Source organism: Eptatretus burgeri, chromosome 2 (genome assembly GCF_056783735.1).
Source record: "Eptatretus burgeri isolate ZD-2024b chromosome 2, Ebu_testis_v1, whole genome shotgun sequence".
NCBI classification, from domain to species: domain Eukaryota; kingdom Metazoa; phylum Chordata; class Myxini; order Myxiniformes; family Myxinidae; genus Eptatretus; species Eptatretus burgeri.
The window spans coordinates 116,029,365-116,050,038 of NC_140962.1; the positions used below are offsets into that span (position 1 = coordinate 116,029,365).

Genomic DNA, 20,674 nt, shown 5'->3' on the forward strand with positions numbered 1-20,674 from the left:
AGAACCACCTCCCGCGCTTCTCAACACGTGCTGGTGAGACGAGGCACCGATCCTTCCCGTCGATGCGTCGCTGCCCCGAGGAACCACCTCCAAGAAGAGGTCGATGAGTCGTACCAAGCCGGGAACCAAAATGGAGAACAAAGAGCTCCACAAACCAAGAAGAAGAAGAAGAAGAAGAAGCCACCATTCGCATCTCGAGCCAAGCAACCGGCTCAACTCCCTTCCAAAACAAGGCAGCTTGAAGCAAAAAGCTCTCCCGAGCCAAGCAGAAGCCGAAGCTCACGGAACCATGAAAGCAAAAAGCCTCCTCCCGAGCCAGGCCTCAGCCGAAGCTCACTGAGCCAGTCGAAGCAAAAGCTTCTGAAGGCCTCAACCCTAACGCAAACCAAGCAGGACCCGACAGTCTGCTGAACGACTACTCTCTACTCCTTTCTCCAACTCTGCCCCTCAACAAAAAAAAGATCTCCTCTTATCCTTCTCCACCCCCCTCCCCCTCCTCCTTGCCCGGCGTGACTGATGCCCTCGTGATCCATCCCCCCGCTCAACTACGGGTGGGAGGGAGTTGTTGACATCATGAGTCATGAGACGGCAGGGTTCTTCCTCTTCGAAGAAGAGGGGGAGAGATGTCTCCATTGTTCGTTCCCTAACTATTAAATCAATCCGTAGTGCATCTAATCGATTTCTGAACATTTAAACAATGAAAGGTGAGCTATCTAGGGAACAAGCACTTATCGACATAGCTGACCAAAGGAACCTGTATTTTGTGTGCAATCAAATTCCAAATTCGTAACAACATATTATATCAGTAGTTCTCAAACTTTTTTGACTACCGCCCCCTTCTGCCCTATTGGACCGGCCCAATGTCCCCTTGTTCTATCGTTCGTGGTCAGACACCCAGTGGGCAATAGGATAGTCCGAATCTATGTAGATAGGAAGCAAAAATAACAGAAGCCAAATAATTTCTGAATAATATTTTACTTTACTTTTCTATTTTATTTTGCACTACCTACAATGTTTCAGCAGAACAGGTCCAGGTGAGGCAAACTGGGAATCTGTTATCACAGGCCCAAATACCGTTAGTGTGAAAGGTGGGCCTGGTGACTTGCTGCGAGATTACGAATGTCTGGCTCCATCTCAGTGAGGTAGAGACGCAGATCGCCCCTCTTGGTAATGTCAAGGCGGTTTCGATACTTGGTCAGCAGCACCATCATGGCGCTAAACCCTCTTTCAACAAGGTATGATGTGGGGAACACCATCAGCAGCAGTTCTGCCTCTGTCCACATTGCGGGGGTATTCGCCCCGCTCCAGAATCCAGAATTTGCCGTATTCATGCTGCGAGAATCTTGCCTTCGCCTCATCATCATTCCACAAGTTGATAATTTTGTCCTGTAATTCGCACTTCACATCTCGAATGTCATGTCACATTTGAATGGGTTGATCACCCATGCTGGCACCGACAGTTCCAGTACGTCTCTGAAACGCTGCTCCATATCTCCACGAATCTTCTCAAAGTGATTGCAATAAACGAGCAGCTCTTCATCAGAAACAGCAGTTTCCTTTGCCAACCGGGGAAAGTGGTACATATCTCTGCGGCCAAGGGTTTCCCTGTGCAGAGTCGCCTTGGTTACGAACGCGCCGATCACCTTCTTTGCTTTAATCAGTGTCATATAGTCACGCTGAAGTTGTTTGTTGACATCATTCAGTATACTGAATATGTCTGCGAGGTAAGCCATATCATGCTCAATCACATTCACTTTCTCCGATAATTCTGTATCAATTTCCGACAGAAACTCGACCACTGTCGAGAAGAGGGCATGGAAACGGGTCAAACAACTGCCTTTGGACAACCATCGAACTTCAGTATGCAACAAGAGCCTCTTGAATGGTTCATCATTCTCCTGGCAAAGCTGACGAAAGAGCCGATCATGCAGAGATGACACCTTGATTTTATTCACTGCTTTGATTACTATTTGGAGTGATGTATGAAGTCTGGTGCTGAGAGCTTTTGCTGCAAGATGCTGGCGGTGCACGACACAGTGAATGGCGAACACGGACGGTACCTGGTTCTTCAGAAGCGCAATAAAACCACGCTGGCGGCCAACCATCGCTGGTGCCCCGTCCGTCGCGCAAGCGAGAATGTTCTCCATCAGTATGTTCTTATCAGTAAAGTACTTCTCCAACGTTTGGAAGATGGAAGAACCCTTCGTATCGGTTTGGAGAGAGCGGGCAAACAACAATTCTTCCACCATTTCCTGATCACGGATGAAGCGAACGTAGCAGAGTAACAGAGCTTCACTGTCACGCAAAGAGGACTCATCCAGCTGGATGGTGAAGCGCGTGCTTCTCAGCTCAAAACACAGATCATCTTCTACATCTGATGACATTTCAATCAGCCTGGCCATGGAATCATTGCTGAGCGCAATCGACGAGAGAACTGGATATGGATCCTGGCCCATAACAGTTTTTATCACTTCCCCAACAGCCGGTTTGATCAACTGTTTGCCGATTGAATACAGTTTTCCAGATCTGGCGATGAGCAATGACAGCTTATACGACGTATCCAGTCCTTTATCCACGAGATTTTGGCTGGCTTTGAACATTGTCGTTACCGTGGATCGCTTCTCAAATTTCTCTTTCAGCGATTGGAAATAGCTGACCTCTGCGCGAGCCTTATCACTGTGCTTTTTACTCAGGTGCTCGCTCAGGCGAGATGGTTTCATTGCTTCATTGGACAGCGTGATACCACACAACAAACATCGGTAACTGCGTGTTTGTCAGGGATGGAATGAATCCATACTTGATATATTCAACGGAATGCTGACGAGACTTTTTCTTTGAGGCCGACCGGACGTGAAGCTTAATTGAATAACGAAATCAATACGCCAAGATGTCGAATGATTAACACCAGTGATAAGGCCAAACAATAATTATATATTTCCGGTCTCTGGTCAGCGCGTGCATCGATTTTCACCCTGCGCGTCAAAAAAAAAATTTCTTCACATTTCCAACGGTAGCTATAACAGCTACCGTTGGAAATGTTCTATCGTTCTCCAGTTCTATCATTCTATCGTTCTATCGCCTTGCTCTCCAGACAGTTTGGAGAGCAAGGCAGGATGCCAGACTGTATCAAAAGCTCGAGATATGTCCAGAGAGATGGCCCTGGTCTCAGGTCTGATATTGAGGGCCTCCATACATTGTTGTGAGAGTAGAAGCAGCATGTCCAAGGTAGAGTGACCTAAAACACAATGCCGCGCCGCCTCAGTACTCGCGCCTCGCTGGGAATTGCGCTGCCAGATCATAACACATGTATATGGTATTCACACCATGTGTGTATTTAAAAAAACCAACTGACTTGCATTGTTGGTAAACAAGTCTGTAATATGCTTGAAGAACTTAATGATTTTCAGAATAAATAAGTTTTAAAATGTGTTCATTATTTACAAAAAGGCCTACCTGTCCCATTGCCTGTCTTTAATTTCTCTCTGGACGGTGCCATAGCAAACGAGGAGGACCGCAACAGGCATTGTATGGCCAATTTGCCGAATGGTGCCGGGTAACCTGTTCAGACTGCAGGAAGCCCAATGAGCGCTCCTAATCGCCGCTGCTCTTCTAAATCGCCAGTGCCCCCCAAATCATTGCCAGCACCCCCCTACCACTCGTGGAGTCTGGAGCGCCCCCCTGTTATATATATATATATATATATATCTATATATATATATATATATATATATATATATATATATATATATATATATATATATATATATATATATATATATATATATATATATATACTAGCGATACCCGTGCACATGCACGGGATAGCAGTACAACATAGCTGGTAGCAGACGACAGACTGTACACGGGGAATGACAAAAATACGCATTGTGCAAAATGCAAGTGGTACTATGGAACGCCAAGACTTCCCAAACATTGTTGGCATGTCCGCTAAGTGCCACAGCAGTTTCATAGGGATCGTCTGAGGCGAGCCGAGTTTTTAGTGTGCAAGCTTGGTATTATAATAGAGATATACATACATACATACATACGTACACATGGGTTTTTTAATTTTTTACATGGTCAATGCTTGTGGAAGAGTGATTATAAAGAACAAATCAAGACACAACATAACAAAGGGAACAGCAGGAAAAAGGGGAAAACTAACAACAGGGCAGAGGGAGAAAATCGTCAGAGATGAATAAACAAGAAATGCAGGTAATGATGAGGGGTAAGGGAAAATGCAAAGTGTGGTCAATATGGATACATAAGCAAAATTGTGTTTGAGCAGTTTGTGATTTTGTCAAGATCTGAGGAGAGGGAAGAGGCTGCTGTCTATCTCTTTGCTGATGACTCTACTCTCTGACATCTCTCATCTTTCTGCGAGACAAAGAGGATTTTCCAGAGTCAATGAGATCATTGATGATGATAAGGAATAATATGAGATTGAGAACACTGCCTTGAGGTACTCCAGCCTTGACAAGGAGAGGAGATGAAAGGGTTCCGTTGGGAGCCACACATTGTCTCTGAGAGTGGAGGGAGTCAGTAATCCAAGAGTGGAGTTGGCCTTGAATTGCATAGGCAGACAGACAGTTTGGAGAGCAAGGCAGGATGCCAGACTATCAAAAGCTCGAGATATGTCCAGAGAGATGGCCCTGGTCTCAGGTCTGATATTGAGGGCCTCCATAGATTGTTGTGAGAGTTGAAGCAGCATGTCCAAGGTAGAGTGACCAGTTCTGATTCCAAATTGATGGTCAAAGATGAGGCTGTTGGAGAAAAGGAATGATGAATTCCACGACCTTGCTGATGATGGGAAGTACAGGAAGTTGGATGATTTCCAATTTCCCAGGTGGATACAGGAGACCAGTCCTGAAGTGAATCAACACATTGTTTTATTTTGAAGTATATATATTATATATATATATATATATATATATATATATATATATATATATATATATATATATATATATATATGGTTGTAAATTCACGCCTGCCGGCGTGCGGACAGCCGATTTTAGCCGAATCGCGACCGTACGCCCACCGGACGAGCAATCCAGTCGCGACTTTCCAGAACAACGCCGAAAACCAGTCACGGGTGTGCTCCAAGCACACCACAACCTTGTCCGCACTCTACAGGGTCCGATAGCCAAATAATCGATTTACCTAATTATTCGCGCGGGTAGATTACCGAGAGATTGTACCTCAGCGAGGCCTGCTTGGACACGAGCCGCTTAAGCAGCTCGCTCTGTTTTGGGATAACCGAGCGGGGTATTATCGCGAGGCCTTGCTGGACCCGATTCTATTATCGGCTATTAAAAAGCCCGCTATTATTCCGAAATGCAATACGGCATTTCAATGGAGGGAAAATGACGCTACGAACAGGTCAACATTCAAACAAACACATTTATTCACACACGTATGCAGTCAGGTATTCATGCAGGCATGTATACATACATGCACATATGCAATTATACAGCCAAACAAAAGCAATGTAAAGGAAAGAGCTAATACCATCTATCTGTTATGTACAGTTACTTATACAATTCTACTTGACGGACTTGGCGCCACAACGTTCATACAAAGAAAAGCAAGGAAAAACCCCCTCAAAGACAAGGGGGTAGACTGTACCTCTCGAGGTCTTTATAAACCTGGATCTTTGAGGACCGAAGGAGCTCCAAGAGGCTGCGCAGGTTACCATCCTCGCTGGGGCGAACCACGACGTTCTTTCCCCACCGCAGCTTGCGTAACCGCGGCTCGGCCGCGGCCTGGTGATTCGGTCCCCAGCCGGCAATGCCCGTGAGGGTTCACTATGGAACGGGTCTTTGCTCTTTCTGAGTTGATGCTCTCTTTAAGAACCCGTCCATCCCTCAGCGATGCTCAGACTGTTCCGAAGCCCGATCACCTCAGACCGTTCGGTGCTGGTTGGCGAGCTCTCTCCGGCTCGCACACGAACACACAGCTCCGCGCGGCACAGCAGGCTTGGCCGTGCCCCCAGCTCGCGTCTCCTCTGCTCTCCTCAGCTTCTCCAGTGACTGCAGGCTTCAGGCTCCAGGCGCTCTGAACCCCCGACAGACACTCCACCGACTGACTGCGCTTGGCGTTCCGCTCGCCCTTATATAGGGCCCGAGAGACGAGGTTTGGCCTTCGCACTCTCACCTCTGATCTCTGACCCCCCCCCCCACTGGCTCCGCCCCTCTCGCTCTCTTGATCCGAATTCCGAGGCGAAGCTTGCACAGAGCGGACGTTCGCGGAGACAGCGACTATGCGCGGCAAGCGGACGTGCGAGAAATCACAGTCTTGCGTGGCGAGCAAACCACACATCTGCCTGCAGCGATGCCGTTCGATGCGGACTCACCGCGGCTGGCGCGAAGATGGCGTCGTTTCGGAAATGAAGGTGAGGCGACGTTGTTCGTGTCGATTTATCGGGGGTGATGTGGTTTAGGAGATGGTGAGATGTCGTTGTTGTGAAGGCGGTTGTGGAGGGGGTGGTTGGTGGTTGGCGTAGTGGAGAAGGTGGTTGGTGGTTGGCGTAGTGGAGAAGGTGGTTGGTGGTTGGCGTAGTGGAGAAGGTGGTTGGTGGTTGGTGCTTGGCGTAGTGGAGAAGGTGGTTGGTGGTCGGTGTGGTGGAGAAGGTGGTTGGTGGTCGGCGTAGTGGAGAAGGTGGTTGGTGGTTGGTGGTTGGCGTAGTGGAGAAGGTGGTTGGTGGTCGGCGTGGTGGAGAAGGTGGTTGGTCGGCGTGGTGGAGAAGGTGGTTGGTGGTTGGCGTTGCGGAGAAGGTGGTTGGTGGTTGGCGTTGCAGAGAAGGTGGTTGGTGGTTGGCGTTGCAGAGAAGGTGGTTGGTGGTTGGCGTTGCGGTAGGTCCAAAATAACGATAGCAAAAGAAAAACGGCTAACTCAAAGATCACAGCCCGGGTGACACAAATAAATCCCTTTAGACAACGGTTGGGAAATCTATCTGAACACAGACTTATCGGCATAACTGATCTAAGGACTTATATGGTGCTCTGTGAATTTCCACAGCCGTAACAACACACACACACACACACACACACACACACACACACACACACACACACACACACACACACACACACACACACACACACACACACACACACACACACACACACACCATTGGACGTCCTTTGACATATGCCCACCCATCTCACATTGGTTCGGGCAGTAGTGGATTACTCTCTTGGCCTTGAGAGGGGTGTTTGGTTGGACTGCTTGCGTGCTTGAAAGTCGATACTCAAATCAATTTCAGACATATTTATTTTCCGTATGCAGAATGGAAATTAACAGAGAGAGGGTCCAGACTCTGTGGTACTATACAAAGTCCAACGAGTACTTGCACACTCCTGTACCTTAAATAAAGAAATGAAAGCCATTTGGTCCATCATTGCCATGTTGCACTCCAGAGTTTATTTTTGCTTCAGGTGTAAAACTTCCATTTCTGGGTATTTCTTCCCCTCGTCTATTCTTCCAAGGTGTCCCTCTCCTATGCTGTTGGTGCGTTTCTCTTTCTGCTGTGTTCATGTATTAATGACAATCTTAGCTAACAACCACATTATTGGTGCTTTACTAAAATCTAGGATTCTGTGCATGCATGAGTGGGTGCTGCAACAGTTACGATTCAAATTTACAACATGCAACAAACACAACACATGCCGTTCCACCCCCTTATTACAACATTTTGGCATCAACACAGTCTCCAGTCATGTTCTAATCACAATACACAAAGTAAAACCGATGGGGTTTACTTTATTACAGAACAAAGCAAATGATTTTGTGTATTTCTTACACATGTAAATATGGTAAAAAAAAAAAAAACACCATTTCACTATGGAATATACATTTCGAGTTAGCCGACAGCTACTAAATACTACACTGCCAGAAAATCATCTGATAATCCACGCAGATTCCATCAATGGAGGAATTAAACCGACAGACGGTTATATGTATAAAGTTAGGAGGTATAGCCTGCATTCTGGCAAGCTGTATATCTTGCAGATCCTGTCTTCCAGCAAGCTGTTGCATGACAAACAGTTAATTCGTCATTATATATCCTCCTATGGATTTGCAAATGGTCACTGGCTTTGACACAAATACAAATATTTATTACGGACCTGAGGCATTAAAAAAATATATACACGACATGGCCAAAAGTATGTGGACACCTGTTCATCCAACATCTCATTCCAAAATCATGGCCATTAATATGGAGTTGGTCCGCCCCTTTGCTGCTGTAACAGCCTCCATTCTTCTGGAAAGGCTTTCCACTAGATGTTGGAACGTTGTTGTGGGGATTTGCTTCCATTCAGCCACAAGAGCATTAGTGAGGTCGGGCACTGGTGTTGGGCGATGAGGTCTGGCTTGCAGTCGCCATTTCAATTCATCCCAAAGGTGATCGATGAGGTTGAGATCAGGGCTCTGTGCAGGCCAGTCAAATTCTTCCACACCGATCTCGCCAAACCATTTCTGCATGGACCTCACTTTGTGCACGGGGGCATTGTCATGCTGAAACAGGAAAGGGACTTCCCCAAACTGTTGCCATAAAGTTTGAAGCACAGAGTCATCTGGAATGTCATTGTATGATGTAGTGTTAAGATTTCATTTCACTGGAACGAAAGAGGCTAGCCCGAACCATGAAAAACAGCCCGAGATCAATATTCCTCCTCCATCAAACTTTACAGTTGGCACTCTGCATTCAGACAGGTAGCATTCAGACAGGTAGCATCATCAGACAGGTAGACAGGTAGCATCTGGCATCTGCCAAACCCAGATTCATCCATCAGACTGCCAGATGAAGTGTGATTCATCACTCCAGAGAACACGTTTCCACTGCTCCAGAGCCCAATGGCGGTGAGCTTCACACCACTCCAGCCGACGCTTGACAATGCGCATGGCGATCTTCAGCTTGTCTGCGGCTACGCGGCCATGGAAACCCATTTCATGAAGCTCTGGATGAACAGTGCGTGTGCTGACGTTGCTTCCAGAGTCAATTTGGAACTCGGTAGTGAGTGTTGCAACCGACGACAGACGATTTTTCCGTGCTACGCGCTTCAGCACTCGGCAGTCCCGTTCTGCGAGTTTGTGCGTCCTACCACTTCGCGGCTGAGCTGGTGTTGCTCCTAAACGTTTCCACTTCAAAATAACAGCACTGACTGTTGACCGGAGCAGCTCTAACAGGACAAAAATTTGATGAGTATACTTGTTGAAAAGGTGGCATCCTATGACGGTGCCACGTTGAAAGTCACTGAGCTTTTCAGTACGGCCCATTCTACTGTCAATGTTTGTCTCTGGAGATCGCAAGGCTGTGTGCTTCATTTTATATACTTGTCAGCAATGGGTGTGGCTGAAATAGCCGAATCCACTAATTAGAAGGGGGTATCCGTATACTTTTGGCTTTGTAGTGTATCAACTAAACAGTTTCAAATGGAGCACCTCACCACCATTAGAGCAGTTAAATTCCATTAGATCTAGCAATAAATGGGAAATTGTTGCTCCCAGCTTGCTGGCTTGATGACAGAAGATGCCATTTGAATTTTTTGCTGCATTAATCCCGTGCAGTTTCGGGCAACTTCCTAGTTATATAAAATGAACAATTAAATTTCACGTGAAAACGAAAAAAAAAGGGCAGTCAGAGCAACAACTACATCACAGAAGTGTCGGAGAATAGAATTTAAAATGCAAATTCATGGAAGAGTTTGTCATCATTTGATAAATTTAATTTTAGATATGAAAACTCAGCCACTGTACAAAAGACTACTTGTACGGATTCAGTGATGGCCGGTAGTACCTCAGATCTCAGATGGGGTCAACCATATAATCATTGGCAATTCGGCTGCAGATGGTTTACTCATAAAAGGATAATATTCTTCCTCCTCATTCTCCTCGTCTATTTTAGCATCTCAAGTTTGGATGCTTCGCAGAGAAGGTCCTGCCATTAATAATGTATCAAACAAAGTTCTCTCGCTCCAGTTATCTGTAACGTTCTCGACTTTCTCTTTCCCTCTGCCTTTTCCACTTTTAAGTAATGTGATGAGTTTTTTTTAAAAAAGAGGAAAATATAGAAATAAGTAAATTCAGAATGATGACTTACGAAGCTTTAAACGGATCATGATGGGCTAGGAGGGGAGCCTCGAGGTAGGCACAATCGCTTCTGAGCTGTTGAACCTGGGTTTGAATCTCAGTCCAGCTTTAAACTGTCATGCCGGCATTTCACAGGCATGATGGTTCATCAATACGTGTGCCGTCCCTTGCATGCATGTTAAACTGGGTGTCTCATCTGCCGGCGATAGTTGGTAGATGTTAAAGATCCCACGGTGTCCTTCATGAAGAGTAGGCGAGCTATCGCCAGCATCCTGATGAAATTACAAATTCCTGCTCCAACATACAGGGGTCACTGCATCAGTGGCACAGCTGTGCCCCCAGCAAGTGATGCTACCCACAGCCATGTGTCGCGTATGAAAGATGATGATCACGATTAATGAGCAAGTCATGCTAAACTCTTGCCCTTCTGGTATGCTCATAACCAACCCCCTTCCCCAAACATACAGTAAATTCCCCTTTCCTATTCCTGTAACTTAGCTCACGACATTCTTATCGATCGAAGAGCTTGTGAGAACTTGAAATAAATGACACCAGCTAGTAAATTTGAGAAATTGATATTATTTTGCTAAATGACAAAACAGTTAGTCAAAAGAACATGGTGGAAGATCGATAGAAAATATATATATATATATATATATATATATATATATATATATATATATATATATATATATATATATATGTTCTTTTTACAATTTCAATTTCATTATCAAAACATTTGGGAGGAAAGGTTAATCAGTAACAATTACAATGTTAACGCTTAAGGTGGTGGTACAATACTAGTAGATGATGAAGTAAAATGCTACTTATGCAGTTTGACAAAAAGTGTTTGTTCCATTTGTATTTCAAATCCATGATTCACTTAAAAACAATAAATAATAAATAATAAATTTTAAAACATTCACATCAACAGGAGCAAAGAGTGATCAAGTGCCATCAAACCATAAACATGAAGATCCCATTTCCAACTGTTGGTCAGCCATTAACATGGAACCAAGAGAACGAATGCAAAAGAGGCTGGTCTGAATTTGAATGCCACCGACCGCTTTGAGGAAATGAAAACCCATGTGCAGATATGGACCACAGCAGATAAAAAGTCCCGGCCTGAGCAACACTGTAGGAAACAAATCGCAACACAGGAAACCTTCCTCTTGCTCAGCTTCATGCAGCATGTTCCGCATTTGCAACGAGTTGAGCAGACAGCAAAAATGCAGAAACCATGTGATAGATACGATACACTTGGGCTAGAACTCCATAATGGGACCAAACAAATCCATTAGCCATCACAACTCGCTCAAATGTAATCACCTTTTAAAAATAAATGTTATAGGAATAAGATATGAGAATACAGCTACAACAAGTTTATCATTGCCCACTCCATGAACCAAGAAAAATTGGGATTCGCTAGATATCCGTTATTGTCAGGTTTTCCGTGTGTGTGTGTGTGTGTGTGTGTGTGTGTGTGTGTGTGTGTGTGTGTGTGTGTGTGTGTGTGTGTGTGTGTGTGTGTGTGTGTGTGTGTGTGTGTGTGTGTGTGTGTGTGTGTGTGTGTGTGTGTGTGTGTGTGTGTGTGTGTCTGCAACGCGAGGCTCCACAGCACAAACCAGCAAACCGATTTCGATGAAACTTGGCGAACAGGTGCCATATGGGCTGGGAGTGTGCACGTTTGAGTTTCGTTGCTAAGCAACCACCCGTTGCTATGCAGCGGCCGAAAAACCGCGTTTTAAGAACCCAAACGGTAACTGACGTAGCGAGGCTTCTATGATAGGTCGAGCGACCGGACCAACTCCTGCCTATTCCTTGCATCCCCATCTAGTTATCGCGACTGCATAACATTCCTCTATCTCTCATAGCTTCTGAATGGCAGCCCTCCGAATGCGGAAAGGTGAACCAGGGAATATGTTAAGTGACCTTGACCACGGAAACTGTCGACGGTGGAACGTTCAAATTCGGTGTATGGATAGAGTTTAATAACTACTACAAAATTGAACCACAGCATTTTTCCAGATTCGATCACTAAGGGTGTCGGGGCTGAAATACGCAAAATTCGAAGAAAAAAAATTCTCCACCTACATTCACTATTTTCAATACTTGTCCTACAGTTTTGAATGTGAAGAAACGAGACTTCGGAATTAAACACTTTGAGATATTTAGAAATTTTTACTTGAGCCAATTTTTGATTTAGGTTTTATTTTTCAAATGGTAGTCCTGTGAGGAGTACCAGTTGGCAAAATATACAATAGGAAAAATCTTGCCAGACAGAGGAACAATTATATGTGAACCAATAAGTCTTGACAATGAATCTTCATCGGTGGATCGGTCAGAATGAAAAGCATCGTATCCAGCGCTTCGATCCTAGCGGATCCTTCGTCGCCTACCGGCTTGTAATAGTCTTTGTCATTACTGGGGCTTAGAATCAGCTATATCTGCAGAGTAAATCAAAATGACCATGTCTTGTTTGCGTCACTGTAAATGGCTCCACAAAACATTGAAAGAATTTTAGTTTCGGAAAAGCGCCGTCCATCCATCCATCCATCCATCGGAACCATACTCTGTGCAGAGCGTTGGTGCTGCCTAAGCAGTCTCCTTGGCTATTGGGCACAATCGTAGATGGGTCGCCACTCCGACACAGGACACCAGCAAGTTGGCACTCATTTTGCCGACCTCGGAAGGATGACAGGCTGAGTCAATCCCACCTGGAATTAATTCAACAGCTAGGCAGGATTTGAACCCAGGATCCTCAGAACCCTCTCCTGTGTATTCCCAATGCTGTCGCAAAAAAATTTGTCAAAGTACAAAATTTAATCCTAAAACCTACAACTTCAGTTACATGAGCACAAACTTGTCTCCACAATACCAGTATAAAACAAAACAACAAAAAAATTAAACGGAACTCGGTAGAGCGCATACCTCTGCCAGGCTGAACAGTTTATATCTTGTATCCCACCGATAGGATGGATCTGAATCTGGACCTCCAAAATTTAAATCGACTGCTTCTTGGCACCTACCCAACTGATCTACCACGTTTCATCCAAATCCGTCCACAACTTTTTGTGATATCATGCCATGTATCGTTTTTGGCCCCATCTCTCAATGGTGAAGAATCACTTGAGGAATTAAAAAAAATTATCGGATCCAGATCTTCACCAAAACCTAATCGATTCTACCTTGTCATACACCCAACCTCGATACACCAGCTTTCATCCGAATATGTCCACAACTTTTTGAGATATCCTGTTCACAGACAGACAGACAGACAGGGGTGAAAACATGACCTCTGCCACCAAATTTCAGATTCAAAACCACAAGGAATGACATCAAAGTTTACCAACATGATACATCCACCACCTTTGCAGACCTGACCATTCACTGTATTTACCTAATGAATGCATATTTGACCAAAATCAAATTATTTATTCCACCCTCTGGAATTGCATCATTTCTCAGGCAGAGCTGTAATCGATTAAGCAGTGCCCCAATTCGGTTTTTAACATCCATTGTACTGTCCTTTCTCCCTTGTCCCATCACGACAAAACCTTTTATTAACAGTACAGTTTCCTTGGACCTTTAATCTTTGATGGCAGATTCGGTATCATAGACCTTTGGTCTCACTCCAGACACTTCAATCTTCGAACACAGACTCTGAGTTTTGATCGATTTCTTTAAGAAAAACCTATCCCTCCACCCACATTTTCCAATTTTGCTCTCACAAAAGGGCAAGCGGTCATTACATCAACTCGTATTGCTTCTCAAGGTGGTCAACATACTCGTCAGCTTCACGTTGAAGAAAGCCATTGTTATGGATTTTCAAAGATTGCTGATAAGCAAAAAAGGCAAGCATCCCTGCCTACATTTCTGAACTATTCGCACTTTACACCCTTGCAAGAATGTTGTAGTCCAAAAAGCGGAATTTTCCTGGTAGTTTCTCGCACTGAAACAAAATTACTTTTTCTGAGGGTATTTTTACTGACATGTTCAAACTGTGGAAGTGTCCACTTTTTAAAAACTTCCAAAACCTCTTCTTCTTTTTTTGACCTTCTTACTTTTGTTACCTCTTCCCTCTTTGGATTAATGCCCTAGATAGGAAATTGATGGATTTGATCAATCTGTGCAGTCACAACTACTCAGACATATCTGACTGCAAATACTGAGAGAGATATCCTGCTTCACTACAACTACCTAAAATAACAAATGTGAACGACAAGCTATTTGTCCTGTGGGTCGTGTTCATTTCCACATGCAGAAAACAATTGCATCACCTTTGCAAATAGAGTTCATAAATCACCTTACCCCACACAATCCTGAGAAAAAGGACATGGGAAGGGTCTTTTCAACTCTTGTTTTGCATTTCCGAGCATGACCCATATTTCCTACGAGCCGCGATTTTGTCTGAATCTCGATATTCCCCAATGCTAAGAGCACGAGCAGTAAATTTGATTGGTTGCGATGGCATAATATCTTGTCCAAAAAAAGTGCTGCTAAACTGGAGGTTTAAAAAGGCAATTTGTGTTCTGCAGTGTTCAAGTATATAATTCAATTGAAATAAAATAAAAGTTTTAAAGGCTGTATTAAAAAAAAAAAATACATATATTGCAAATTTCCCCCTATTCATGTACCCTCTGCCAACACCTTTATTCAACAAGTTAAATTAGTTATGCGTGCCTGTTGTTCGTGTCTTTTGTGAAATCCTTAAAACGGTACGTTTACTGTTTGAAATCATTTTCAATTTTGTTTGACTGCCAGACAGGCAGAATTAAAAATAATAATAATAAAATAAAATCTCGTTCCTCTCTGTGCATGCGTGGTTGGTACGAGATTCCATACAATTTGTATGGCGCTGTCAAATTCAGGGCCAAAGTACTGCTAAACTGCAGATTCGTGTTTCGATTCATATTGTAGCTCATGTTACGATTCATATTCTCTATTCGCAAAGGTGATGCAATATAAAATTCAATTGGAATCAAGTAGTTCCTCGATGGTAGACTGTGGACAGCCAGAGTGAACTTATTGCTTAACCCCGCGTTATGCTTCATGTTGGGTAATTATCAAAGCTATCCAATGTGGAGTCAAAAGATCCATTTCTTTTTAAATTCTCCCCTGGGCGATTTGAGTGAAACCATGCTCTCTGCAAATGTTCGTTCCTCTGTTGATTGTTGTTTTAGAGTACAGTGGAAAGTGAAAATATTTCTCCTGACCTCTTCTTTTCTTGTACTGACTATTTATCCATTTTTGTAGTATACTTAGCAATGGATGTTGTTTCTCAAAATTTATTTTAAAGCAATGATAGCTTGTGTATGCTACCTTTAAAATTCCCTCTTTTTTCAGAGTGTGACGCCCGATTTTGAGGAGACAGGCAAGTACATTACAGACAATACAAGTTGTATTTATGTACACAAATATTCGCAACAATGTGCAGCAGACAGTTGGAACACCAAACTTCTCGGGTGGCCCCTTGCAACAAGCTTAAAACCAACAACACAAAGGCTTCGACAAATTGTTGGACCCCAGGATCACTGCCAACTCACACTCATTTGTTCCTCTCCCCACCCGTGGAATCAACTTCTACATTCTCTTCAATCTCATTCTTCCATCCATATCTTTAAGACAGCTGTTCACCACAATCTATGATCGTGTCCCCAATCCGAAACCATGATCTTTTCTACCCTCGTTAACACCAACCAAATCCCTCCTCCTTGCAATTTTCCAGTTTTCCCTACTTGGAGTTTCCGTCTGCATCTATTAGGCCACCCCATTCATGCAAGTTTTACCATGTTGGGAGGTTTTTACCATGCATCCTGGTTTTGTCGGTTACGTCGTGATCCGTTCACTGTACTAGCTCTTCCACAAGCCTCGACTATGTATACAAAACAAACAAAACAAAATTGCAGCAATGGTTTGGAGAATGGCTGTCCACATGGAGGGCTGTTATTTTAGCAAAGTGCAACTCAAAGCTCAAGTCAAACATACTGGCTTAATGTCTTGAAGAAATAAGCCTAACTTGCTTTGACATCACATTTAATGGTACACCCGATTAAGTGATACGGTAAGGCATTACCGACAAAGGATTATAGAAAGGTATTAATTAGGGTAAAATATGAACAAAGGCCAGAATGCCAACAAAACCACAAAGCAAACTGACACACCATGCATCCGCCAGAGAACACAATATTGGCCGATTACAAGTATTATAACAAACCTTGACCTTGTTGAAATTACAAGCACGATAGTACACACACACAATATATGCAACAAGGAAGCAGACAGGTCTTGCAAGGCAAGCATGTAGTCATTTAGCAAGGCTAATAAGACAGATTTGAATGAAGCTAGAAAGTAACATTTTCAAGGTTTTTATTTAGTTATTTTCCACTAATCATCCCCTCACAATCCACATCCTCCCAACTCTATTTTCCCCTTCTGCAACAACAAAAAAATACCTTTGCAACAATCAAAAATTGAAAATTAAGCTTCATTACATCCACCATCAAAAGTGGACAGAGGTTACGTTTTCACCCCTGTCTGTTTGCTTGTCTATTTTTGAGCAGGATAAGTCGAAAGGTTATGGATGGATTCAGATGAAAATTGGTGCACGAGTTGGTTAGGTGACGAGAACAAGCCGATTCAATATTCAGGTCCGGATGAAGATTGGGCCTACTATCAGTGGGATACAAAACGTAAACCGTTCAACCTGGCAGAGGTTATGGGTTCTATCAAGTGCCGTTCTAGTTAGCTCTGCATTATTAAGTCTTCAAGTGAAAAGGTTAAAAGACAATGATATTTAATCTACCACAGAATAAATTGTGTAACTTATAAATAAACTAGCATAACCCGCATTCTGCGCGACATGTTGGGGTGGGTGTGTTTGAGAAAGGAACTGATGCAGAGTATCAGTAGTAATTTTACTTTAATGCAGTAAGTGGAATACGATTTCACAGTTTCAGAACCATTTTATTTACTTTTTTTTGTACCATGCACCTCATATGGTCTTTGAGATAATGTAAGCCGAATATCACATTACTCGAGCAAAACAAAGTCGAAGATAGCGCGACACGAAACCACAAACTCGGAAATAATATACAAGATATATATTTCTAAAAACAGCATCTTCAATGTTCATTATTTCTGCCATCTGCGATGGAAGGATATTATGTTTTCACCCATCTGTTTGTTTGTTTGCAGGATATGTTCTAAAGTTGTGGGCAGGTGGGGTGTGCAACAAGGAAGAATTGATTCAGTTTTTGTGAAGATCCGAATGTGGATCCAGAGACAAAAAAATTTTTTGAATGATTCATCACCATTGAGTGATCGGGCTACAACCGACATCTCAAAAAGTTGGAGACAGATTCGGACAAAATTTGGTGGACATATTGGGTGTTTGAAGAGGACAAATCGATTTGATTTTGGTGAAGATCCGAACACGATAATTTTTTCAGTGATTGTTCAGCATTGAGAGATTGGGCCAAAAAAAAAATAGATAGCACTATTTTTCAAAAAGTTATGGATGAGCTATGACAAAAGTAAGTGGATGAGTTGGTTAGATGACAAGAACAAACAGATTCGATTTTGGTTGAGGTCCAGATCAAAATTCAGTGTATCAGTGGCACATTCAACCCCCCCCCCCCCCAGCCGTTGTGTTTTTCACACCATTTTCACTCCAGGCTATAGATAGAGTTCAACGAAACAACATCTTACAGAAAAAGGCACATGTACCCATCTAAACCTGTTCCACATGTCCACATCAATAATGTACTTTTTTCTGATCCAAAATTAAAATGCCAATCACAGTCAAGAAGAAATGTATAATGCAAGCTCGTGGTCTTACACATGCACATTCAGCCTCCACCGCACATCCTGCCTGACCCAAACCTTTTGTATACTGTGCTTTTACAACCTCAAAATATTTGTCCAATTTATTTTGAACAGTGTGAGACCATCCTTACATAGACTATTGTTCACAACAAACAATTACACATGACACCAAAAAAGTTAAAATAATTTTTTTTAACCCTGCCTCGAGTCTGTTCTTATTCCCTTTATCTTAAACTTAATCATCCAGTCCAATACTCTTTCTTCAAAGAAAATAAAGAAATAAAAATCGACTTGCAACTACTCTGTCACACCTTGAAATAATTTCAACACTTTTATCATACCACACATCATACCCTCTTTTTTACTGTTAAAATGCCCGATTCAGATCTTCCATCGTAACGAGGAACCTTCTGCCCTGGTATCCATCTTGGTCAAATTATATAATCTCTGTGGCAGCCACATCCTTCTGGGAACAAGGTTACCAAAACAGAGCAGAATATTCAAAATCTGACACACACACACACACACTTTACCCTTACACAGGAGGGGGTGGGGGCACGCCGGTGCCACTCCACGTGGGGGCTCGCCGGTGCCGCTCCACGTGGGGGCTCGCCGGTGCCGCTCCACGTGGGGGCTCGCCGGTGCCGCTCCATGTGGGGGCTCGCCGGTGCCGCTCCACGTGGGGGCTCGCCGGTGCCGCTCCACGTGGGGGCTCGCCGGTGCCGCTCCATGCGGGGGCGTGTTCCACGTGGGGGCGCGCCGGTGCCGCTCCACGCGGGGGCGCGCCGGTAGTGCTCCACATATATTTCAGTCTGACAGTGTGCTGTCGGCGCGAGCATTCTGTGTACTATTACCCCCAAATGTGTTTTACTGACAGACTCAGTGCAATAATCTCTTAAGTTCCATTATCCTTTGCAATACCTGCAACTATACTTCCTGTTCTTTTTTTTTTCCTTGAAATTCCATCTGTCACTAATTTTCCATTCCCCTGAAACATTGAAAATGTTCCGCAATTGAAAAACATCATTTTCTCACCATCTGGTTTTGTATTAATCTGTATATTTACAAAAACAAAAATTCCTGTCAAATCAACCAATCCTTTAAAAAAAAAAACAAAAAAAACAAGCAGTCATAGACTGGTACTTACGAAATCGTCAACTTGACCTCTGACCTTATCGAATAAAAGCTGTCTCTCGAGAAGGTAGCGACGCAAACCAGAAGTTTCTACGATGATTCTGTACCAAACCATCAAAAATCGAATGTTTGACCTCATTGTGACCTTGACCTTTGACCGATTTTGACCAAAATCTAATCAGCACTAGCAATCACCCTCCTGAATCACATGGTGTAATTTGACATTGGTAGCTTCTTCCGTTCTCGAGTTATAATTTTTTTTTGATATTTGACCTCACTGTGACCTTGACCTTTGACCGATTTTGACTAAAATCTAATCAGCACTAGCCATCACCCTCCTGAATCACGTGGTGTAATTTGACATTGGTAGCTTCTTCCGTTCTCGAGTTATCGTGCCTACAAAAAAAACACACACACAAACAAACACACAAACAGATCACGGAGGTCATCAATATACTTACGAAATCTTTAGATTTCGTAAGTAACAAACAAACAAGGAACCCACAAACGATCCTTCGGGTACTCTTCTTCTTCCCCTCCTCTTCTTCTTCCTCGGTGGATGTACATTTTACTGGCATCGTCTCCTATTCTTTCGCCAAGTATTTACCCAACAGAATCGACAGCTAGCTTTTATATTCACCAGTAATCTCCGACGTGGTACCTCATCAAAGCTCTGAGGAAAAAAAAAAAATCGACATAAAACAAGCGTCTCACACGACCACCAACTACATTTGCCTCCTCAAAGGAAAAAATAAATAAATTAATAAATAAAAAAGAAACAAGACGTTTTTATCAATCCTTGCTCGACGTGGTAAACGGTCATTAGTTTTCCAAACCCGACCAAGTCCATTGGTTACGGGTTGGAATCAAACGTCCAGAGGCCTATCATTTCCTGCTTCGACCATAGTTTAGGTTAACGTGTCACTCAGTGCTTCCATATGTCCACAAACAGAACAATGAATCGAACAAAACGACTCGACAACACAAATCTTCAGAGGTTTGTTTGTATTTCTTCCATCTGTCAATCTATAACGGCACCGAGGACTACGGGACCACGAATTGGGGGGGAAAACCCTCAGCAGAGCATCGATCGGGGTAAACGAAGAATCACGTCACGTGCTCACTGAGTTAATGGGTATAAAACACACGCGAACGGCATCAAAATCGAGGTGAACGTTCCGTACCTGATCGAGCAAGCGCAGAATAACCATTTCGCTGCGCGGCGAGCCGGCGCACCGGCCCGCCATAAACCCCCTCAGCAAAGCGCGTCGCCATTGGCTGCGAGCTCCGCGAGCTGCTCTGCCATTGGCTGCGAGCTCCGCGAGCTGCCCTGTCATTGGTCAATCTCCTCATCTGGCTGGCGCATTTAATTCGTTCCTTTAACCCCGTCAATCCTTCTCCCGTCGTTCGCTTGTAGGTTTTTTCGTGAGGTGGACCAATTGGCGTGTAATTAATTACTTTCTGAGGTGATTTTTGGTTGACCGGTTTTTGCGTTACGAGAAAGACAGAAAACAACTTTCCTTTGGGGCTGCGACATTGATTTCACGATCAAAACGATTGTATTTTTAGTGGAATGTTTGCTGCGGTTCATCACGCGCCATGAATCCAAGGAACTTCA

The 20,674-nt window shown here is 43.6% G+C and overlaps 1 protein-coding gene across 7 annotated transcripts in view; it reads right to left on the reverse strand.

The window, feature by feature from the left end:
- Positions 1–20,389, reverse strand: part of LOC147032891 (serine/threonine-protein phosphatase 6 regulatory ankyrin repeat subunit B-like) — a 127,973-nt gene extending 107,584 nt beyond the window's left edge. For 3 of the 7 annotated variants that reach the window (XR_015055395.1, XR_015055396.1, XM_085870873.1), the window contains exon 1: positions 11,160–11,225. Coding sequence is in view for 4 of the 7 variants with exons in the window: in XM_085870873.1 (XP_085726999.1) it covers positions 11,160–11,183 (24 nt within the window). In the remaining 3 variants the exon portion in view is untranslated. Of the gene's footprint in view, positions 1–11,159; positions 11,231–19,561; positions 19,581–20,240 lie in introns of those variants that run through there. The other 4 variants (XM_085870878.1, XM_085870877.1, XM_085870875.1 and 1 more) reach the window with 4 other exon arrangements.
- Positions 20,390–20,674: the final 285 nt, after the last annotated feature.